This window comes from Ammodytes marinus (genome assembly GCF_949987685.1).
Source record: "Ammodytes marinus genome assembly, chromosome: 13".
Taxonomy (NCBI): domain Eukaryota; kingdom Metazoa; phylum Chordata; class Actinopteri; order Uranoscopiformes; family Ammodytidae; genus Ammodytes; species Ammodytes marinus.
The window spans coordinates 6,829,467-6,852,720 of record NC_137217.1 but is presented as its reverse complement, the minus strand read 5'-3'; the positions used below and the strand labels follow the sequence as shown (position 1 = coordinate 6,852,720).

At 41.2% G+C, this 23,254-nt stretch overlaps 1 protein-coding gene across 2 annotated transcripts in view; it reads left to right on the top strand.

Moving 5' to 3' along the window:
* The window catches only part of vps13b (vacuolar protein sorting 13 homolog B), a 379,499-nt gene that overhangs the window by 33,411 nt on the left and 322,834 nt on the right, over positions 1-23,254 (top strand). For both annotated transcript variants that reach the window (XM_080038971.1, XM_080038972.1), the window contains exons 6-13: positions 340-521; positions 1,431-1,605; positions 10,678-10,949; positions 14,352-14,447; positions 16,161-16,283; positions 16,755-16,892; positions 19,365-19,452; positions 22,053-22,241. In XM_080038971.1, the coding sequence (XP_079895097.1) occupies positions 340-521; positions 1,431-1,605; positions 10,678-10,949; positions 14,352-14,447; positions 16,161-16,283; positions 16,755-16,892; positions 19,365-19,452; positions 22,053-22,241 (1,263 nt within the window). The remainder of the gene's footprint in view (positions 1-339; positions 522-1,430; positions 1,606-10,677; positions 10,950-14,351; positions 14,448-16,160; positions 16,284-16,754; positions 16,893-19,364; positions 19,453-22,052; positions 22,242-23,254) is intronic.

The window sequence follows — 23,254 nt, the reverse complement described above, 5'->3', positions numbered from 1 at the left end:
TACACACACATACACATACATATCACACTCACCACACACGCAACCGCAACCCACTTGGTTGTACTTACAAAACAGCTCTATGATGCCTGCAGTGTCATTTCTCCTGGTCTTCTAGATCACTATAATGAGTATATACTGCCAGGGCCGGTTAGTGTGTGTATAATTGTTTTGTTTGGGTTTAGTGATACCTCAGTCTCTGTAGGCAGACCTTTCTCTGTGAGAATTCTCATGTACGTCGACATGTTTGATTAAAGTCAAGCACAGTGGGTCAACCCCTTATGTGTTCAATTCAAAAGTATCATTCATGCATACATTTTGTTTTCCCTTTTCCCTGCGAAGCTCCAGAGCTGGTCCTAAGAAAAGTGATCAACTTTGCCGACTGTACTGTGTGCTTGGACAAGCGGAACGCTAGTGGCAAGATCGAGTTTTACCAGGACCCGCTGCTCTACAAATGCTCCTTCAGAACACGCCTCCATTTTACCTATGACAACATCAATTCCAAGATCCCATCTGTCATCAAAGTAAGCAAGTCCAGGGCTCAGCAATAACACCAGAACTGCCGTTATCTGCCCAAAACTGGATAAGAAGGGCTTTTATCTGGGTTAATTTAATGGGATTTTTCCATTGACCAAACGTGTCACAAACGACAGTGTAACAGTAAAAATGTATCGCAACAGTTTACAGGAACATGTGAATCATTTTTGTCAGATTAGCGGTTCTCACATCAATAGCAGGATAATGACTTACATTATTCTACACCACTGACTTCCCACTAGAACTAAAAATCTTCCCACTAGACAAGAGAATTGTCAGTTGAATGATGTAAGATTTTTGATGAAAATAACACATTAGACTCCTGGCTGTCTTGTTCCTTAATATGATAGAGACTTCTTTATGAAGTAACATCTTGATTATTTTGCTAATGCATTTTAAACCTATGAACCCTTGAAAATAACAAGATTTATTTTACAATCATGCTGTAATTACCTTAATACACGGGTTGACATTGCATACATTATGTGGGTACATTTGTTTCCATTTTGACCTGACATCTTCATCCCAACATTTTCTTTGTATAATGGGATGTATCAACTTCCTTCTTGTTAATCTACACCATACATCTACTCCGGTTCAGACCATAATTTGTGGTTTGTAACTGTAGGTCATCATATAACTTTGTATAACAGGAGCAGAAATTGTGTCTTCTACATGCAACACTCAGCCTTCACCGGTTAGGAATATCAGTTATAACGGGCCTGTGGCAGCTCTACCCTTTCTTCACATTTAACATTCCTATTCACATTATGCGGGAGCCCCGCCAGAAGCAGTTCGGGGCTGTAGCTCATTTCCCATCTAGACATATAATTCAACAAATCAAATTTCAAAGTTCAAATCATCTCTTATTATTTTCTTCTCTGATGTTCCCTCAGATCCAGACCATGGTAGAGAGCCTGAAGTTGTCCATCACTGACCAGCAGCTCCCCATGTTTATACGCATTTTAGAGCTGATCATTGCGCTCTACTATGGGGAGATCGGAGCACACAAGGAGGGCGATGGAGAAGAGGGCAATGGTCATATCAGGGAGGCTGCAGCCATTTCAGCCGGTGAGTCAGGTCTCTTAGGAAGAACAGTGACGATTATGTCCGACCAATTTTTTTTGATTGATTGATTGTTTATACAACAATGATGGATGCTTTATTTAATTTTTAATGTGTTCAAAATATCTGAGCAGTTTCTGCTCTTTAATGTATTGATTCATTCCTGCAATAGTACAACAATTCAGTCGTCTTCTTATGGCCCAGGGCTGGGTTGCACCAACTGGGCGTAAGCCTGGTCTTAACTGCGCCTGGTCGTAACTTGGCGTTCTAAGTCCGACCTAACAGTTACGCCGGTTGCACCAACTGGGCTTAGCGTTCTTTTCACTAAGACTAGGCGTAAATCCTATGCCTGGTCAGGGGCAGGCGTAAAGTCAAAATTCTAAGCTGTTTTTATACCAAAAACATCAAATCCATCCAGTTGTGTGTCAACAAAAGCAAAGGTATGAGAGAATATGAGTAATGCTCGCGGAAAGAAATGGTGTGCCGCACGTATTCTCTCTCTCTCTCTCTCTCTCTCTCTCTCAAGGTAAAACGCCATACAGGTGTCTGCCTACCTGCTCTTCCTTTTTAATTATTGCCATTGCGCATCAAGTTAACTGGTTAATCGGGAGAGGCGATCCCTTCACCTGCAGCTCTGCATGGATCCCTTGTTAAAAGACTCAGCTGTTGGCATAATGCACTGAAGTAGCCTAACTTGATGCGCTGTGGCATTAATTGCATACGGCGATGGCAACACGCAGACAGGCACCTGTATAGCCTACTTTACCAACTTTAAGTTGTCTCAATGTGATTTTGTTACTTTTTAATAAAGGGCCCGTGTACACCTAGCTTTTTACGGGCATAAACGGTGGCGGTGCGCTTGGATCAAGTGCGCTGGAAGAGAGAGGGGGAGAATGAAAAATCTGATCGTAATTCTCGACTGTCGCTGTAGACTACAGTATGATCGACACTGCTTTTACTGTTTACTGTTTTCTATTCCCATGCTTTGTCCGCATGACAAAGGGTAGACCTCTATGTTAACAACACGTTTATGTAGCCTTCACAAAAATTACGAGCCTCCTCCATCACAGGAGGAGGCTCGTCGTCACATAGGCTGTGTGCGCAACGATCCGTTATAAAAACAAAAACAATAGAAAATAAATACTATGCTACTGTAAAAGCCTATGTAGAAGTGTGCACCCAATCTTCTCCCACAAACGGGCTTTCCTCTAACTTTTGGTCATTTTTTGTCATAGAGAGAGCGCTGCTGAGAGTCATAGGCACAAGAAAAAAGTCCCTACAAAACAATGTGCTGCGCGCGCATAAACCAGTTATGTCTTGGCTTTTGTTAAAACAACGTCACAATTTTTATTATTAATTTTGTAAAACCTACGTTTTGATTGAATTTCTAATGAGAACCTATTGGTAATGCGCATCAGTGCGCACCTCAGCGCTTTACTGAAGGCTCTCGTCTTTCTGTGCATGGGAAGCAGGGGGCATTATAAACGTAAAATCTGGGCCGAGTAGATAGGTTATAGCGCTATATGTAGCCTAATATTTAGGCCTATTTTAACGCTGTCTGTAGCCTAGACCTAATCACACGCCAAGCTGCTTTTTTTCCCCTCACTAGTAGCCTCGTTGGACTGCTTGCAGTCAGTGTGCCTTGTTCTCGCTGTTGGTCTATTTCTATCAGTTTTCTTATTTCTGAATAAGTGAAATTTCTCTTCTCATTTCCTCATCATTTTGGATGTCCAGTCTCAACAAAATAGCATGTCGTCATGAGGTATCCTAGCAACGCAGTGATATGCGCATTCCATGGAACATTCACATGGCCGCGCATGGCTAAGACCGGGCGTAGTTAAGACCAGGCGTCAGTCCCGTTGGTGCAACCGGCGTTAGGTCCATTCTTAAGCCTGGTCTTAGCTAAGCCCTACTTAGCAGTTACGACCAGGCTTAGTTAAGACCAGTTGGTGCAACCGGCCCCAGGGCTTTCCTTTTTGCTGAAACTGCTGTACTGTAGCTGTACATTTCTACCCATGTGCTAAGCAAAGGGTTGTGCATATCAAAACAAAAGCATAAAAGTGGACCGCTTCCAAAGCCATTATTCTGTTCTCTCAAAATTAATTTGGAAATGATATATTGAGGTCTCACTGGGAATACAGCATTTGTGTTTCAGTGTGGTTCCTGCAGCAGTCATATTTCTCTCCGACAAAATGTGGTCCAAAAGCTCTGAAGTGGTTAATGAGCCATCAGACCATGCGCAAAGCTTTGACTTTTCCCCTTAGACAGCGTTTTCATCTCACGACTCCCTGCGTGTTGCCTTGTTCTTGTTCAGGGGCTCTCCGTCTGTCCATATGCTGCTGTTGTTTCTAAACGGGACATTTAACATCACTTTGACCATGGTGTGCACTCCTCCTGCTTTTTCCACAAACAAAAGCCGGAGCGTGTAACTCAACACAGACCCTTGTCGTCAGGCCTGATCCCCTCCATGTGGATCCAAAAGAAAGACGGGGGAAGAAAGGAGGATGAATCAAACACAGGCACATCTTTGTCTATTGGAGCACCATAGGAAGTCACTCTCCCTCCCCACATCCAGGAGCTGAGCTAAAATATACACATGCAGTTCGGCTTCTCTCACAGGCATACCACTTACATGCACACACACACGAACGCATGCATGCACGCACGCATGCACGCACAGCGCACACACACACACACACACACACACACAGTCATACACACATTCATACACATATACGTAGACTATATACTTTTAATAGCTGCAGCCGCCCCCTTAAGAAAACCCCACCTCATTCCCTAAACACCCATCTCATCTCTCTCCCCAACTGCTCATCCTCTTCCCAGCCAAATAGTACAGGATCAAGTCCCAGGTTCCCGCTGGGCTAAATCAGCCTCTGTAGCACCGGGAGCAAATTATGGTGCAAGGGGAAGTGGTGGGCAGGAGGGGGAAGCAGGCAGCCCTGACACAATACAGCCCCATTTGCTCACTGCCTCTAACTTTGCTCCCTGCCTGTTGGCCTGGAACTTTTACTGCAAGTTGGCGCAGCTTCCAGTTCGGTGTCCAATGCCAGATGTAAGAGTCGTGTCATGCTACTGCTATGCAGAGCCTCTGAGAATGAATTAGTATCCCATCACAAAAATATACAAGAGGGGACCAGCTCTTGGAACCTGAGCGCCCCCAGATCTTGTTATGCTGGAAGTAATCGACAGGGGTTGGGGATGGGGGGGCAGTTGTGCGTGTATGTACTGTAGTAGTTGGGTGTGTGTTTGTTAGGAGGGGTTTGGGCTTGTTCATGGACATATGGTTTTCAGTGTATTTATTTCTGATTCAAGGAATAAAGCTGAATTCTTTTGATAATAGAAGTAGAATTACAGCTCATGTGTTTTATGATTTATAATAAGAGTATATAATGTATTTTTCTTAACCAATAGAGAAAGCCTTTACCATGGATAGGTTCTGCCTTCTATAACATTCATGTGTGTTGACGCTTATAGAGCCCGACTTAGCTTACATGAATATTTATTTTTTGTGGGTTGTAGTTTGTAAGAAACAATCATTGTCACATGTTTGTTGGAACATGATCCCAGTATGGTACATAATGCTTCATCACATTCATTTGATTTCCCATAGGCCGCTTGTGGCGGATCTCTGCTTTATATTCTGCCTTCAAAATCCTTTGTTTCTGTTTGTGTGTGCGTGCTATTTCCTTTTCACTCTTGCTAACTTTGATTATTAATTTTTCCCCCATGTAAAGGTAGTTGTTTTCTTTGCCAATTAGCCAAGTGGAAAAAGCCTTGTCATGTGTTTATGTGCCCATGATTCACCGTGGCTGCATGTTGTTTGTTTGAATCTTTCTCTTTTAGGTTTGAGCCAAAGTCTCATTAATTAACGGACCTAATAGGTGAATGATGCAGGATACTTGTGTGTCATTAACCAAAGCAAACTTTTAGCCAGGGGTAGACGGCTAGTTTTCCTACTGTCTGAAATTCAATGAAGTCTGCGAAACACAGTAAAAATTTCAGCGGTTGGAAACATAGATGACTTATGCTTCAATGGACCAGCTGGTCACGGCATCGAAAGCTGTACGGTTTCAACAAGTATGTGAAGAATTATGAACTGAGCAGGGCTCACAGTGTGTGTGTGTGTGTGTGTGTGTGCGTGCGCGTGCGTGTCCGTGCGTATGCACGTGTGTGTTTAGCACGTTTGCCTGGAGGAGTTGCCTTTTCCCGTGGCATTTGTAGTTTTTTTTTTTGTTTATGTGTGCGTATAGGACCAAGGGTTTTGTGTTTGCTTTGTAGGAGTGCCTCAGAATCTTCAGAAGCCTATTGAATGGATAAGACCAACACGCACCCATTAGACAGAAGCCACAGGCTATCTTCTCCTTATAAACCTCACGTGGCTCCCTTATGCTAACACGCTGACGTGACAGGGCGTCTTTTTAGTCATGATTTGAAGACGTGGAGGCCATTGAGTATATAAGACTATGGACATGGATGAAACACATTTTTGTTTTTGACATTCTCCAGCCATGACTGCAAAATGTCTTTTTTTTGTTCTTTTTAAAATTTGATATCAATATCACGCTGGTATTGTCAGCATGAAACAATATAAAACCCACATGTTAATATGTGTTCCATTTTTTTTATATCAGAGTAGGTAGGGCTGAGCAAGTGTGTCTGTTTGTATGGACTGAATTACCCGTGAGGGAGTTATGAATGGACAGATCTAATATATCTGTTAATGTTGGTGTGTGTGCGCCTGAGTGCATGCATGTGTGTGTGTAGAATGCCTAATATGACGAGCAGATTAGCCTTTGGTCAGTGGTCACCAGTCCACCTCTCCCTCTATAAACATGGAGAGACATCTACTGGCCTGCGAGGGCACTGCCTTCTCTCACTCCTCCCCTCTCACTGTCTCAATGTCACTCAGCTGTTCACTCACTTACACACCCGCTCCCTCGCTAGCTTAGACATACACTGCTGCCTGGAGACCTTGGACTCATGGAAACCAACCATGACCCTGTCACTTCCTATTACATAGTGCTTATAGACGTATGCATGCTTATAACACTGATTGATTGTGGGTTTTCCATGAGAAAGACCCAGTCAGGCCTTGTATGCACTGCATGGTGATGCGGAGAACAGTGTTGGTTTTTATTTTACACCTGTGTGGTCATAGTGCTTTACTCCACAACAGCGTTCATTTTGGCCAGCCAACATCACACTCTGGGAATTTTTCTCTCACTTCTTTGGATTAATACTTCAAAGTCTCCTTAAGCCGGTCTGTTTTGATCACTTGATTGGTAATTGTGCTTTTATTTTGATTGCCTTGCATTTCAAACGTAGGCTACTTCAGGCTGTGACGTGAAGCGGAAGAGCTTAACTTGTTTAACTGACACCTCAAAGGCCTCCACGGAGTGAAAACAAAAAGGTGAAAAAAAGAGAAATGAGAGATAGAATCGGACAGAATCGGGGGAGTAAAAAGCCATAACATGGGATTTCCAACTGCCAATTCGCAAAGTGAAAGATTTAATTAAAATATGTCATAATTTTCACCGCCTTAGCCTCTGGGATTCCTAAGCTGTGACCTCACGGACAATATTGTTTTCTCACAGAGGACGTGAGGCTGCGAGGAATGGGATTACACATTCTTGTGTATTGACATCAGCTTCCCCTCTACCGATGTGTATGGAAACAGACACGATGAGATGAGTTCAGAGGTCAGGATCAGGGACCGGGCTGTGCATGGCGGTTTGTGGAACCTGTGAAACCACAAACAGGGGAAAGGTAGTAGTGAACGGGCTTCACGATACTTCTGCTATAGTCTTATGTTACATACAAAACCATCATGCAAGTCCAATGACTTACATTACATCCTATTGGACAGTTTTCTGTTGCTGACACAATGACTGGCCTTTTGACAGCCTTGAGCTTCTATTTATCTGAAAGCCCTTCCCTTTTTTACCTATTAGTCCTTGGTGTCCTTGCTTTGCCCCATATTTAAACCTGTGCATGGTATGTCCGGGCAATCCAACCTTCACCTGGTGCCTTACAGTAGCCAGTGTCCCAGTTTACCACTTGCACTCGTTCTAGGTGCAGAGGGTGTGACCAATCAATCCAGTTTATCTTGATAGTCCCACAGTCGACCCACTCTAACCTTCACCTGCACCCCTAGTCCAGCTGGGCTTGTGCTGATGCCTCATAGCTGCCCTGCCTCCCTCACATCCTAACTTCACCAGCTAGCTTCTAAATAAATATGTGATCCTAGCTTTATGTGGATGTGGCCTATGCTTGGGTCCAGCTAACACCGCCCTGACCACAGGGATGCCCGGGCAAGGCTCTCCTCTGTCAGGATGCTGGCTGACAGGCTGTGCCCTCTGGCCTCCATTGGAACGGACTTCCTCTCTCTCACTCTCTCTGTGTGTCTCTCTGTCTCTCTCCCTCTTTTTTGAGCATTGGCAGCAACTACTGTGAAACTGCCTTGGTCTGTGCTGTTTTTGTGTGTTCAGTTGACAGCTGAAACATCTTGCTTGCATTAAAGTACCCTGAAGGCATGAACAAATTAATTTAGTTTGCTGCTTTGGGCAAAGACACTTCCCATATCAACAGGTTTCTCTTATTTTGTCCAGTTTGTTTTCAGAACCTGCTTCTTAAAATTGATTTATCTGATGGAGGAAAATACATTTCAGGCGGAATTTATTTATTTTATCTGAACACTGATTCAATAAAAAAAAATTTAGGATAATAATGCATTTTTCTTCTGCTTTGTGTTCACCAGATCTTTGGAAGGGAGCTTAACTGCTAAAATAGTCATCTTAAGCATCTAAAACAGAGTCAAAGTACAACTACAGTATAGGGCCCGACCGATATGGATTTTTGAGTGCCGATGCCGATTATTTTCTGAGAAAAATTACGATAACGATTAAATCGGCCAATATTTTTTTTCCCCCCCAAATTATATATTGAAAAAATTTACTTTTTTGAACCCTTAAATATATATAAATACTTGTTACTGTCGATAGGTGTACAGGAACTTTTTATTTATTGAAATATGCATTATCTAAAAAAAAATAAAGTGTTACAAATATGTCTAAAGTGTCATGACGCATTTTTAAACTCAGACATTAAAGCCACTACGAGTAACATGGCACGTTGGCGTCCCCTTTGGACAAAAGCGGTAGTATTTTTACGACGCCAGCTGTCGTGAAGCTGTTTTCTAGCTCGTACCGGGCGTGCGAGATTCAAATGATCAGGAAGCAATATAGTGCATGTCCGTGTGTTGAAAGTGTGAGGGCACCGGACTCTTTTCGGCTCCTTGAGAGTGGTTAGTGACACAGCATCAACTAATGCCAGTCAGTGCTACACACACCTGATTGCAATGAGTTGATGCAGTGTCACCTCTCACGGAGCTGAAAGATTACGTGTCCTCATAGAAAGCGAATGAACGAGAGACGGCAGTTAGTAGCCTATGGATCACGATGAGGTAATGTGTTTATGTTGTTGTAAATACTGACTATTTCAGATGAATAATGGTCACCTGATGATGCTGGTGAGGCAAAGTAAACTTAGTTTTAGTACGCTACCGCTCATTCATTTAGGAGTCTAGTTCGCTCCCGTGAAATTGTGCATACGTTGCTTGGCAACGCCCTCCCGCCCGCCTATCTCTCCCTTTTAGCTTTTCTTCTTTGCATTTTCTTTTTTTTCTTTGATGGTTCAGCCCCGTTATCAGTCATTATGACGACAAACAACTGTCTCAAACAAGGCTCCCGCTCCCCTTCCCTCACCTGGAGGGATAGGCTTCTCAAATCGCGTTGTTGCGCCACACTGAAATCTGTGACCAATACGGATATGTGACCATAGAGCATGCACGCGTGAACCGAAAATCGGACTGGGTGTGCGACCAGACCAAATGCAGTAATAAAAACTATATAAAAACCTATTTCTTTGCACTGATGGTCTCGTTTGCTGTTAAAGGTAATTTATGATTATTTGAGGAAACATGAGGCTGTAAAAGATATTTAAATGTTACTCGGAGCTGCTTTAAGCATTTTATGTAACTGCACCCAATCCTCTGGAACTCCCTCCCTCCAAACATCAGCATCTCAGACTAGATAAACTCATTCAAAAGTCAACTCAAAACTCACTTCTTTAAAGGTGCTGTAAGCGGAATGGTTCTTTTAGCTAACTTCCTGTCAGTTACTGCAGTTAGCAGTCCCCTCGCTCGTCCCTACGTCACCACATTAATGCACTGCGGTCTTCAAGCAGCGAGTTATCTAGCATCATCTCAGATCCATAAGTGTGATAAAACATGATAAAAACCATCAAAACAGACATTGGGAAGGATTTTTACCTGCTCCGCCATTGTAGGCGCATTCACCCATCTGTTGCTCTGGCGTGCACCGACAGTGAGACCATGAGTGAGACGTGTGTCGGTTTGTAGCATTCTCTCTTGTGATTGGATAAAAATTTCGGGATCCTCCAATAAGTTTATTTGCCGATTACATGCAGAGCAGCTGACTGAGAGATCGGCTTTATGAAACGCGCACATTATGTAAGTGATCACTGTATGAATAAAGAGCGATTTAACACTTATATTAACATAAATAAACTGCTTACTTCACCTTTAAGAAAGCATAATTACACCTGACTCCATTCCAAACCTTATCTTTAATTTGTCTGTATTTTGTCTTTGAATGACCTCCAATAAAGCACTATATAAATTCTATCAATTACTATTAACAGTCAAAAGATGACCAATGACTCTGCTATTGGTGTCAGGGGGAACTGTCAAGTGTGAATTAATCCAATGTATTACAACACACCTGCTGCTGTTGTTAATAGGCTATAACTTTAATGTTATGCATGTAGGCTACTTCCGGGGCAGCAATGCATCTCACTCAACATGATTGCTTAAAAAAAAAAAAAAAAAATCGTCAATTTTTTGCCGATTGCCGATTTTTCAGAGATGTGCTATAATCGGCCGATTAAATCGGCCGGCCGATATATCGGTCGGGCCCTACTACAGTAAATGAATCTGCTTATTTGAATTATAATTAATGAAGAATTCTTCCCCTTTAGGGATGGATGTGGATATGGAAAACCAGGGGTCTAGCCAGTACACCAGCCCAGACCTCTACATGCAATCTGGGGGTCTTGAAGACGAAGACGAGGGTTGGATGTCCTGGGCTTGGTCCTTTGTCCCAGCCATTGTAGACCCAGAGGAGGAGGGTGAAGAAGGCCTGTACCCCGGGGAGACAGGAGGCATCCCCAACAACCCCCAACAACACACACCCAAAGACCCTATTGTTTCTATTGGCTTCTACTGCACCAAAGCGTCTGTTACATTCAAGGTAAATCAGCTGTTTGATTAAAATGAGATCCTAATACATGATTTTATAAGTAAAGCATTTCTAATTATCACTGGGACTGGAATACATGCCAGTATATATTGGATGCAATACGTTTCTATTTTATGGGTAAAGTTGTATCACGGCATCGGAAACAAGGAGTAAACTTATGTCCAATATAAGAAAGAAAATGGTCAAACTTGAGAAAGTCACTTAGAGGAGTTACTGTCATTTTAAGCACGGTTTAAAAGTGTTCAGCATCGGGGCGCTCCGGTGGCGTAGTGGATAGAGCGTGTACCATATTGGCTCCGGCCTTCTTTGCAGTGGTCGCGGGTTCGAATCCGACCCGTGGACCTTTACTGCAGGTCATCCCCCCTCTCTCTCTGTCTCCCAATTTCAACTCTGTACTATCTAATAAAAGCTTGAAAATGCAAAAAAATTATCTTTAAAAAAAAAAGTGTTCAGCATCAATCTTAGAGAAATAATAGTTGGCTGAATGTGATCTGGGTTAAGCTGTTCTATTGGAAAGTTCTGGTATTTTTGATAAAGAAATACATCAAAGTGTGGCAACAAAAATAAATTTTCATGCCCCAAAAATAAGGAAAGAACAAAAGTGAGAGTAAAGATCGGAATGTAAATGTCTATTTGTATTACAGGAAAAGGTCAAACCAATTTATGTAGGGACCTGTTATGGTAATTCAGTAAATTATTGGGGATTTTCTGCAGATAATGGTATTTAATGTTGATATAGAATTTCTTTATTTAAGTTATTGTTTTCTTAACAATTACATTCTTTTCCTTGCTACCATTGTTTGTTCTCGACCACTACTCACTCCACCCCTGCATCCTATATTTTCCGTATTCCTTTTCAGTTAGTGCCTAAAAAACACAGCTTGATCCCCAGGAAGTTCCGATCCTCTTTGTCTCTGTGTGCGGTACAGGGGAGGGTAGTGTAACCGCTAACTGGCGTCTCGGGTCACGTTAATGTTTTAAACATTACACATGGTATGATGACTATTCAGAAATGGATCCCAAACTTTAATCCTGCCTGCTCACTCTGAATAGTTGGAATTCATCTGTGTTTCCCCTCAAAGTTCAGATCACATTACTGCTCTTGTGTGTGTGTGTGTGTGTGTGTGTGTGTGTGTGTGTGTGTGTGTGTGTGTGTGTGTGTGTGTGTGTGTGTGTGTGTGTGTGTGTGTGTGTGTGTGTGTGTGTGTGTGTTTGTACTTGACGGTGTGTGTGATCAGTGAAGGGGGAGGTATGTCTCAGGCCAAATAGACCTTGGTGCTTTTTCTAATAATGTTTAAATTGTTCCTGTATTGTTTGAGTTCTTTTAATCAATTAATTGCCTCTCGTCTGGAGTAATTGCAGACAGCTGAAAGGATGGTTTTTTAAACGTTCTCGTCTCGTTCCTACAAGGAAGTATTTAGTTTGAGGGAATTTCGTGTCTTTGAACAGCCACTGCCTGGACCTGAGTTTGACATTGACGTGAAATCAGAGAGGTATTTTTAGATTGCTGACCCATTACTCCCCAGATCTGTTTGATCAGAGAAATTGGCAGTATACTTTAATGGCTTTTACACACATAATGCATAGTTCAGCACTGACCATCTGTTCCCCTCTTTCACATTTGCGCGCATGCCAAGCTCCCATTGAATGCCAGACTTCATTTTTCATTTCAAGAAACATTGTTTCTTTACTTTTGGTATTTTAATTTTTCCTACTAGCAAATGTCAAATGTCCCCAAAGTCTTTTTCAACCTTTTCATCGACTCATTTCAGTTTTTTGAAAAATGTTAAGGGAAAAAAACACAATTTACGTCCTCAATATTAACATCCAGTATTGTAACATTTCCCAAATGCTTCTTAAATAATCATTTGATTTGTGTTGGACTCCCAAAGCCCTCAAATGGGCTACAGCATAATAAAGAAGAGGTAGCAGGGAAGGTAGTGGCAGCAGTAGCTCTGTCTATTACTGGCTGTTTTTAACCATTTGTGTTGATGCTCCAGTGCTATGCTGCTTCTCTATCCTCTGTGTGCTTCTGTGTTGTTTCAGGCCCAGGTACAGTCCTAGACATCCCAGCAGACTTAAGCAATGCAAAATTGGCTTTATTCTTATAGGACTCGTCATGTTTGTCTCAATGTGATCAGCAGCTCTTTGGTGTCAGTGCCACTGTGCACTGATCCCCCCCTCGCTTTCCGCTGCTCCCAGGGACCTGTGGACTGGGGTGGGGTGGGGTGGTCCCTGCACGTGATTAAACCAACTGAATCGCAATAGGGGAAGGGAACGAGGGTGAGAGAGTCCGCTCCATCAGTAGGGATAATAAGGCACAGCTGCTGCGTACTCTGCACCTGCTTCCTGTGTTAAAGTTGAATGGGTTAGAGTAGAGCCTGCACAGTTCTGCTCTACTACACACACAGTTTTTAGGCTGGCCAACCTAAAAAAGCATCACGACTCTGTACCCCTCTCACCACAAACAACTAGTTTTGACGGTCGTTCTCTGTCACATTCTCTTACTTACTCTACATGATTTCTGCAAACAATTAATGCTGTAATTAACAATCCCTCTTTTCTAGATTTACCTGAATACTCACCATTCACTTAGTATCCTCACTCAGTGCTTTAGTCATGTTCTGGTTGTCATTCCCAATAAAGACATGGAGGGCCTCTCCTATATTCAGAGAGAGGAGTGGCTGTCATGTGGTTTGATGAATGTCTTTGGCCCCAGTCCAAACTTGGAAGGGAAAAGCGACCAAAAAGTCCTAAGGCTGGCATTCAGTCTCTGATCTAAGAAAATGTCATCTGTCCTTGTTTGGATGTTATTGTTTCTGGTTTTAAGCATTATATTCAGGGGGCCCCTCACATCCAAAGACTTCCATAGCTTTTGTTTATGTTTCAAATCATGTATCTGTTTCAGCAGGGGATTGTGTGTACACACGCACACACACACATTCAATGGGACATATGCTTTCTAGTTATTATTAGTTTTGCATTTTTCTGACATCTGTCTTATTGCCGTAACCGTTAGTTATTCCGTCAAACAAAAAACAAAACTTAGTTTTCCCCTTGTCGTCTCCCAACATTTTGACGTGGCAAAAGAAAATCAAAAACTGACTTGGTTTTGATTTGCTTTTGTGATTCTGAACTACACTATCTACTTTTTAGATTCAACACTGTCACCAAGTCTTAACTGTAACACAACATTGAACTTCAGTTGTCATTGTCTATCGACCTATTTGTCACCTGAGCTTTTCACTCATAGAACATACATTTTAGAACACATTTCTGCCACACACAAAATCATATTTGTGAAATTTGATCTGTGTTTGTTATTTAAGTCCATTTTTGATCATTATAAAATAATATATTAAAGACATTCTGTCCCTCTGTCTTTTGTCTCAGCTGACAGAGACCCAGTCAGAGAGCAGCTACTATAGTCCTCAGAAGGTCAAGTCCAGAGAAGTCCTGTGCCTGGAGCAAGAGGGAATCACTATTGAGGTAAGAACTACCACTTTATTCTTAACCCTGAGGTTTCCACCATTTATGGATTATAGTCTTTTTTATTCACAGTTATTCACATTGTAGTTTTTTTTATCAATACAGTGTCTACATTACACATAATAAACTTAAGATTAACTACAATAACCAATGACAGCTTTCTTGAGTGTAACCAAGTAACCAACCAGCTCCAATCCTGATCAGATGTCTTATTGCTTATTATATAAGAAATACGATTATTTTCGCCAATGCTACATTTATTGTAGTTGAGATCTATATCCTGATCTATATTTTACATCACATTCATCCCTGTAATGTTAACCACTATTAATAATGATCATTTTAGTTATTGTTGATCAGGACCTAACAATTAATTTGAATGATTTTTCTAGTGATATCTCCTTTCAACCAGTTGGATCAATCATCATGGAAAGCAACCTTGTTACTCATCATGACCAGAACAGACCAATAAATATCTCTGTCCTGCATTTGAATGTATTATTATTATGACTGTCTCTTTACTGCCTGTTGGACAGAGGTTATTCTTAATTCTTTCCTCAAGTCCATTTATAAAGCCTCTCTCCAGGTCACTAATCCGTGGCCTGTCGTGAACACAGTAGAATTTGTGTCTGAGACGAGCCCAGTTCTGATCATTTCCGCATTTCCCCCTCGGCGAAGAAAATATTTTTAAACCTTTCTCACTGATTACCTGGTTGGAGTCGGAAAGGAGTTTTCTGCTGCTAAGCTTTCTACCAGATGTGAGAATTCTGAATGATTTCCAATTCCAATTTCTGTAATTTATGCTTTTGCTGGAAGAGAGAGAGCGCAGTCTGAACTGGGACCAAAAGTGAGAGCGTTGAAAGGCAGAGGAATGGCTAGTAAAACAGGCAAAACTAGGCCTTGTAATTATTGTGTGGTGAAACGTAAAGTTTTATTGGATTGCTCTCTGTTTAGTTGTCTGCTGGGTAAAGCGAAGGCACGGTGAGCGAGAGAGAACCACACCTTTGTGGTTACAGGGGCTGCGCACAAAAGCACACACACACACACACACACACACACACACACACACACACACACACACACACACACACACACACACACACACACACACACACACAAATACACACATGCACACACCACTCTCAGGGGAAAATAGAAGCAGTCTATACTGTGCCCATTTTATCACAATGAAATGAGCCCACAACCTCAACACCACCACAAACCAACTTAGCCCCAAACTGGTCATGGTGGAGAACTTTGTTTGTGATACGTCCATAATAAATCAAGGCTAGAACTGTCATTAATATCACATTTTATGTTTTATTGCAATGTAAAAAGGTAATTCAGTCAAATTAATTTCTGTGAATTATTGCACAGTTATAGTTTTACTGGGCTCCTGTTGACTGATTTAAGACACTTGACATCCTGGGTGTTCTCTTTGCAGGAGAACGGATTGTGAAGCTGGCATTTTCCCCTTCTGTTCAGTATTAACTTACCTCACACTGTAAGATCCTCAAGGCTCCCCTCAAATTTTTTTACCCTGCAGCCAAGTATATTAATATTCATTTTATTTCCTTTGTATTCCTCACTTTCTTCACTGGAGGAAAAGGGCTTCAGACATGATCCAATTTTCACACTATTCTCCATGTAGAGGTGCATAAATCTGCAGTATTAAAACTGGTTCAAGTCTTTTCCTCTGGTTTTCTATTCCAGGTGCTGATGATGGGTGAGCCCTTCTTTGATTGTCAGATCGGCTTTGTGGGCTGCCGGGCACTCTGCCTGAAAGGCATCATGGGAGTACGGGATTTTGAAGAGAACATGAACAGACGGGAAGAGGTAAAATAAGGCCTTAAAAACCTCAAGGAAAAATTCAAAAGAGTAAAAACATGAGTGTCAAATATTAAAGAGAATTTTAAGCCCAGAAAAATAGATCCCTTTCACCTAAACCATGTCTACTGCAGCCTCTATTGCTCCCAAGAGCGTTCGCAAGGAGGTAGAGATGTGGTCTGGTTTGTTAATGGAAGAGTGTAATTCACCATGATGTTGTCTGTCTGTCTGTCTGTCTGTCTGTCTGTCTGTCCATCTACATCAGTGTCAACAGCAGTCTCACCATCTGCTCATGTACACTTACACTTCAACACTCAATTGAAATCGATGTATTTAATTACCAAGTCAAAATATGTTTGACTGTGTGTTCTATTGCTTTTTTGGGGGGAGTTTTCTGGAATATATTAAATATACTTTTATTCTCTGTGCATCCTCTCCTTCATACATTTTCCACATTTATTTTTATCTGTGTCCCTGCAGGATGCAGTGTTCTTCAGTTGCGGGGACAGCCTAAGCAGTAAAGGAATGACATACCTTACCAACTCCCTCTTCGACTACCGCAGTCCTGAGAACAACGGAGTCAGGGCTGAGTTCATCCTGGACACCACTAATCACAAGGTCCTAATCAAATAAGATATATTCTCGACTTATATACTGTACAAAAGATTTTTTTTAATTTTGTACTTTTTTAATATGAGAAAGACAGTTTTGGATGGTTTAAGAAAGGCTGCCTTTGATTGGATAGAAGGTCAAAATGCAGAATCAGAAAATACATTTCAGATTGAAGTCCTTGGAGAGTAACTACCTAAAAGCAGCCATGCACATACATCAGTAAAACACTTTGCCTGTAGTGAATCCAACCTTACAGGTTTGTGATGTATGCAACATATTAACGATCAAGCGTTTTTTTGTTGTTGTTTTCTTCAGAAGACCAACCACTAAGCATTCAAAGGACTCTCACAGAACTGATAGCAGATACTAAACCATGTGGCAAAAATTAAGCAGTCAGTTCTAAGCCAGGCCAACAACCAACTCAACACGCACCTCACAGCTGGGCCCACAGTAACACACTTATTCCACCCACAGCAATACAATAAAACAAAAATGCAATAAACATAATGAACTCACTGTTTACTCGAACAGCACCTGCCATCGACACACTCCTCACTAAACCAATCAATAAAGTTTTTATTTTATTTTTGGAAATATAAAGGGTTCCATAAGTGCCTGTCGCTGCCAAAGCAGAGAACAAAATTATTTCTAAGTGTGGGTATGGCTTCAGTGGCTTGCTAAAGCAGGAAACTAATGCACACTATTTGGCATGACATGTCAGAACCATTGCTAGTGGTACTAATACAATATTTTGTCCTTTTCGACCCTTAGTAATTTCTCTTCTAAATAAACCATTCTAATTTAAATATCTTCCACTTAGATTATTTCTGTCAGTCACCCAGCTTCTGGCTGCAGTAGAGGAATGTTCCCCACTATCTAAGTAGTGGTGTTAAAGCCATTATTCCTGATAACACTCAGCTCCCTTCATCAGCCATCACAGCTCTAGTGTTGACTCTGTTCAGAAATGTTCATGACCCTCCATGAAGCAATTGTTTGGACATACATCCATCCATCTATCCCGTACTTGAAAGTCTTAAGAGTCAAAGGTTTCAGTGTTAATTCATTAGGAGTTTTGAAACCAGCCAATGGCTTTGATCCAAAAGCATGCCATAGCCATTAGAGGTCCCCTAATAAATATTACTCATTAACCTGACTCTCTGATAAGGCTCTATTGAAATCTCTGTTTAGAGAACAAGTGGGTAAGTCTAGGGCGGGGGTGTTAAATGTGTCTGTGAGAGGGGCCTCTCCTTTTCTCTGTTTCTTGCTTGCTCACTCATTCTCTCTGTTTGCCAGTGGTTTGATGTGCAGTAGAAGTATAACTTTCATATATTGTTTAGGACAGGGTCAATAGCTCTTGACCTGCTGACTAATAAATTGTCATGACTTGTGGTATAACAATACGCTGACACCTACGTAGATCAAAAAGGGTCCAAATCCACATTTCCCTTTCTTATATTTTTTTGTTAATATTGATCATAAATACTTAACTTTATATGGAACATTGCTTAGCTTTTTCACATGTTCTTCCTGTGTTGGTTGCTTTTCCTGTACTCCCATAGTCCCAAAGACAAGCACGTTTAGGTCAAATGGAAACTAAATTGCCCATGGTTCTGACTGTGAGTGTGTTTGTCTATATGTGTTAGCCCTGTAATAAACTGGTGACCTGTCCAGGGTGTACTCTGCCTCTTCCCTAAAGTGTGCTTGGATGGACTGCGGCACCTCTACAACCCTAGGGAGGATATAAAAGTTACTGTTTCCATCTGGCAACTTTCTAACACTATTTTAACTGTTGAGTAACTGACAGTAACTAAGTTCTTTAATGATAATTTATGAATTATCTTTTCGAAACGTGTACATACAGGTGCATTTTACATTACATTCATGCTTTTAAAAGCTGCACATTGTTATCTTTATAAATATTTCCAAATAGCATTTCATAATTTAATATTGGGAGTTTCAGCCATAATCCCAGTCAGACAGGTTTGATTTGTAATGGAAAAGTCCAATCTTAGTAGATAAGATATGCATTGCCTTTGGAATATTTCCAAGCACCAACTGAGAGGGGAAACTTTAACTTCATTTTATCAATAGCTTATTATTACTCAATAAAGAACAAACTTGATATCTAGTAAATGACTTCCATGTGCACCATAAAGTATACAGTAGTATAGATTATTTAAGGTGTTCTCTTGGCTCTTTGCGCTGTAAACAGTTGATTAGTTATACAGTATTTTGGCTCCAGATCAGGGACATTTTTAATTCTTCCCTTGTGAATCTCCTTTAATTTCAGGTGTATATAAATAGTTTCAAAAAATGATATCCAGAGGAGCAGATTGCCCCGTCAATAACTCCTTTTATCTCTGATTTGAGCCCTTTTGTTGTATCTACCCTGACCCCAGTCACTACCACTCTTAAATGCTATCAGCTTGTTTGCTCCCTTACTGCCGTGTTTACCTAACTCTGCTTTTTGTTTAACAGGAGACCTACACGGAGATAGCAGGCATGCAGCGCTTTGGTGCTTTCTACATGGATTATCTCTACACAATGGAGAACAGCAGCGGCAAAGGTATTGTCTAGTTCACTCCTCCTCACAGAGCTTGTTTGCTCACCTCGCCACCTCCTCTCTCTTTTTCTTTATATCTGTCATGCTCTCCTTTTCTCTGCCTTGTTCTCTCTCTTTCTTCCTATCTACCATGTACTCTTTCTGTCTTTCCATCTCTCTCTCTCTCTCTCTGTCTCTCTCTCTCTCTCTCTCTCTCTCCTCTCTTGTCTGTCATACAAGCCCCCCTGGAGCCTTGAAGAAAGAGCTTGTCTTGTTTGAGTCACAGCCACCTGGTCCTTGACCCTTCCTGTCCTCGCTCTCACCCCAAACTTACCTGGAGGGCAACTGTCAGAAGTGTTTAGTCTGCGCTGACACGTATTTGAGTTTCTTTCTCTGCGCTGCTTGTTGAAACATTGTTTCCCCCTGTCTCTTTACCTGTAAAGCTCTTGAGAAAGTGAATAGGCTCCTCTCGCCTAATTAGGTGTCACTCCTTTCTGGCAGAAGCCTTAAAATGGGCAGGGTTTTTCATTCCTGAGCCGCAGCACTCAAGAATGTTTATTCAAGTCAGAAAAGATCTGAAGTTACCATTAAGAGATAAAGCGTTCTCCACTTCAATTTGAAATGTATTTGGCCCACACATGCCTTTGTGCGTAAGTTTGTGATTGGTGACGATTTTATTTCAATGCTGCTGGAAAACTTCTCTCTGTGTAAATATGACAGTGACACCTGACTGGCATTTACCAGTTCTAAGAGAAAAAAAAAACTCTTTAATAAAGCTCAGCACTTGATAAATATAAATCTGCCCAACCCCCTTTCTATGTCTAAAGGTAAAAGTATAACTTTACAGCTTTATGGCCCATACGTCACTGAAAGCTGTGCAAATATGGTGTTCGTTGATCAAACACATTTTGTATTTTTATTAAATGAAAAAAGTATCAAAGATCTGGTTTAACCAATTAAATTACATGAGCAGATAATTGAAATGATGAGGCGTTCTAATGTCACCTGTGTTGTTTCCCTTGCCTGCCTCTTTTTTTCTTCTTACATTTCCTTTCACCTCCTTTCTGACTACGCTATTGTTTCCTCCTGCTGTCAGCAACAGATACAAATCTAAATTAAAAAAAACATTGATATTGTCATTCTGAGCTGTCAAAGTAGTTTTTTTGACAGCAGGATAAGTGTCATTCTCTTTTCCTGCGGGATGTGGCTGTGGTTACCCTCGCCAATTGGAATGCCGCTTCTCTGTCGGTGTTTCTCTTCTTCTCGGACGCGGCCCAGATCCAGTGTCAACCAAACAAATTAGTTTCCATCGCCATGGGACCCACATAAACTCTGAGTCAAACGAAATACTAACCAAGCCAGGTCACACTCACCATTGACTTCACATTAGAGTAACGCGGCAGACTTACTTTTTTTTTATCTTGGGGAAATGGAGACACATTTAAATCGTCTAAATCCCGGCTAATTTCAGCCTCCTCATCGTACCACTGACCGTTCTAACTGCTGCCATATGGTTGATATTAGGCCTAATCCATTGCAGCCAAATGTCACCGAAGTAGGGAAGGGGAAGTGGCATTGCCCATTGCCCTTTATAAATCAGAACCAGAATTCAATGGGAGGTTCACCCCAATCCCCCAGTGCTCACTACTATAAAAAACGAAAATAAAAAGTTTGATTCATAATGTTGACTCTCTGAGCTTTAAGAATGTTCGGCACAGTGGTGGAATGTAATGGGAATAAAGAAAGTTCTGAACCTTTATCCTGCTTTCTCCGTCACTTCTATTCATCCACCCCCTTCTTTTATTTTTAATTTCTCTCTTTTTATTGCCGGGGAGCTGAGTCTTTTAAGTAGACCTCTGGAACAAGGGGCCTGCGATGAATGAAGGGACAGCTGTGTGAGAGAAGTGGACATTTGGAATATTCATCATTCCAGTGGTTCACAGCTATGTGAGCTGCTCCCTGCTGCTGCATTACACCACAGCCATCTTTGTTGTGTTTTTTTGCCCGAAAGATGAGGAGCTCTCTGCTTTTACTTAATTTTAAAAAATGCATTAGTGGGGAACACATTTTGTTGTGTGTTATTTAAGTCATAACACTCTGCACATCAAGAAACAGTGACTAACAGGTCTTTGAAAAATTTGAAAACATTTTTAATGTTAAATTTAAAGTAAGCAGAAGTCAGTAAGAAGTTTTTGCGAGAATGTTGGTCTTTTAATGACGATCAGTCTCATGTTTTTTTTTAAATAAAATAAAATAATTGTATTTTGGGAAATGGCATTTAAGGTGCTACAGTAAATATGATGTCCCTTAAAGTAGTCTGGTGCTCTATTTATGTAAATTCCAAGAGGAAAATGTTATCGCTAGTGAAGTATATATATTTTTTGATACTGCTATAGTAGCAGGCAAGAAAGCTATCACTAGGCATTAAGTTAAGGAATATATATTTTAAAAGGAGACAAGCCACGCAACGAGACAATAATGAATAGATAAATTAATCTTCAAGATTGTAAGGATACAAAGGCACTTTCTAAGCAGTTGGTTTTTCCTGGTTTTGTCTTAGATAGCACATACGATAAATATTTCAAAATGTTTATGTGTGTGTATGTGTGTGTTCCTGTTCCTAGGCTCTCAGGACTTCACGGTTGTGAGTATGGAGGAGGTGGTGGTGCCCGCTGTTCAGGAGACCTCCATAAAGAGGCTGGTGGTTGGACCTCTGGATGTCCGGCTGCACAGCAGTGCTGTCCACCGCATCCTCAAGATGGTCACCTGTGCCATGGACCATGAATATGAACCCTACTGCAAACCACAGCAAGGTCAGAAATGTCATGCTTACATTGGCTCCATCTTTTTACTGTACTGCTTACACTCAAATAACTTTACACTTGTGTCAACACTGTCTCTTCTAGTCTACTCTTCCCACTTGTTTTTGTCTCTCATATCTTCTCCTCTATTGTATTATGTTATTCTACTCTGCCAGTGATCGGAAACTGCAACAGTTTGCACTTGACAGTATCCTCATCACATTGTTATTTCCTTGCACAACCCATCTTTCACCACACAGCTGTACATGAAAGTAATGAACTTTTGGAGCACATGAGGGAGGATAAGTCAAACACCTTTGTTAGTGATCGTTGCTGCACAGCTATTGATGAGCTCATCCCTGGGATGTTGTGAAAGAACATGGAATGTGTGTCTGTGTGTAATATCTCTAGCAATAACTCTCATTTATGCGAAACGATAACATCCGTAGGTTTCGGTTGTTTCAGCATCTGCAATAGATAATAGATGATGGGGTAATTACTATAGAGCTTTTGACTAAAGCTGGGTAGGTCGGTGTGTTCCTTCCTGTTTCAATATATGTCTCTGCTCGCTGGGATTTTCTGGAGAAGGGTCAGTGTGGTTCAGCCCCATGGGGGGATTGAGGAGAGATAAAACACTTTTCACCATGGTAGCTATTACAGATGGAGTGATAAAATAACACATGCCTTACGTGTTTTCCTAAGAATCATTTTTTTTGCCAACTAAGTTTTCACATACAAGGAATTTGCCTTAGAATGTTGGTGCATATAATAAAGATAAGCAGGTGCTGCAAAGTCAAGAATATAGATAGAAACGTTTGAGACAAAAATGTTATAAAATGTATGTCTGTTTTTAAAATTAAATAACTACAGTCTGTGCATGCGTGAAGTTTGAAGAGTATGTGCAGTGCTCATGAATCAAATAGATTTACATTAATGTTACGTATAGTAACTGTTGGGGTGGGGATAAGAGTCCCTGATTGTGGGGGTCGTTGGTCTGTTGATGTGGCTGGCCGTAGATGGGAAGA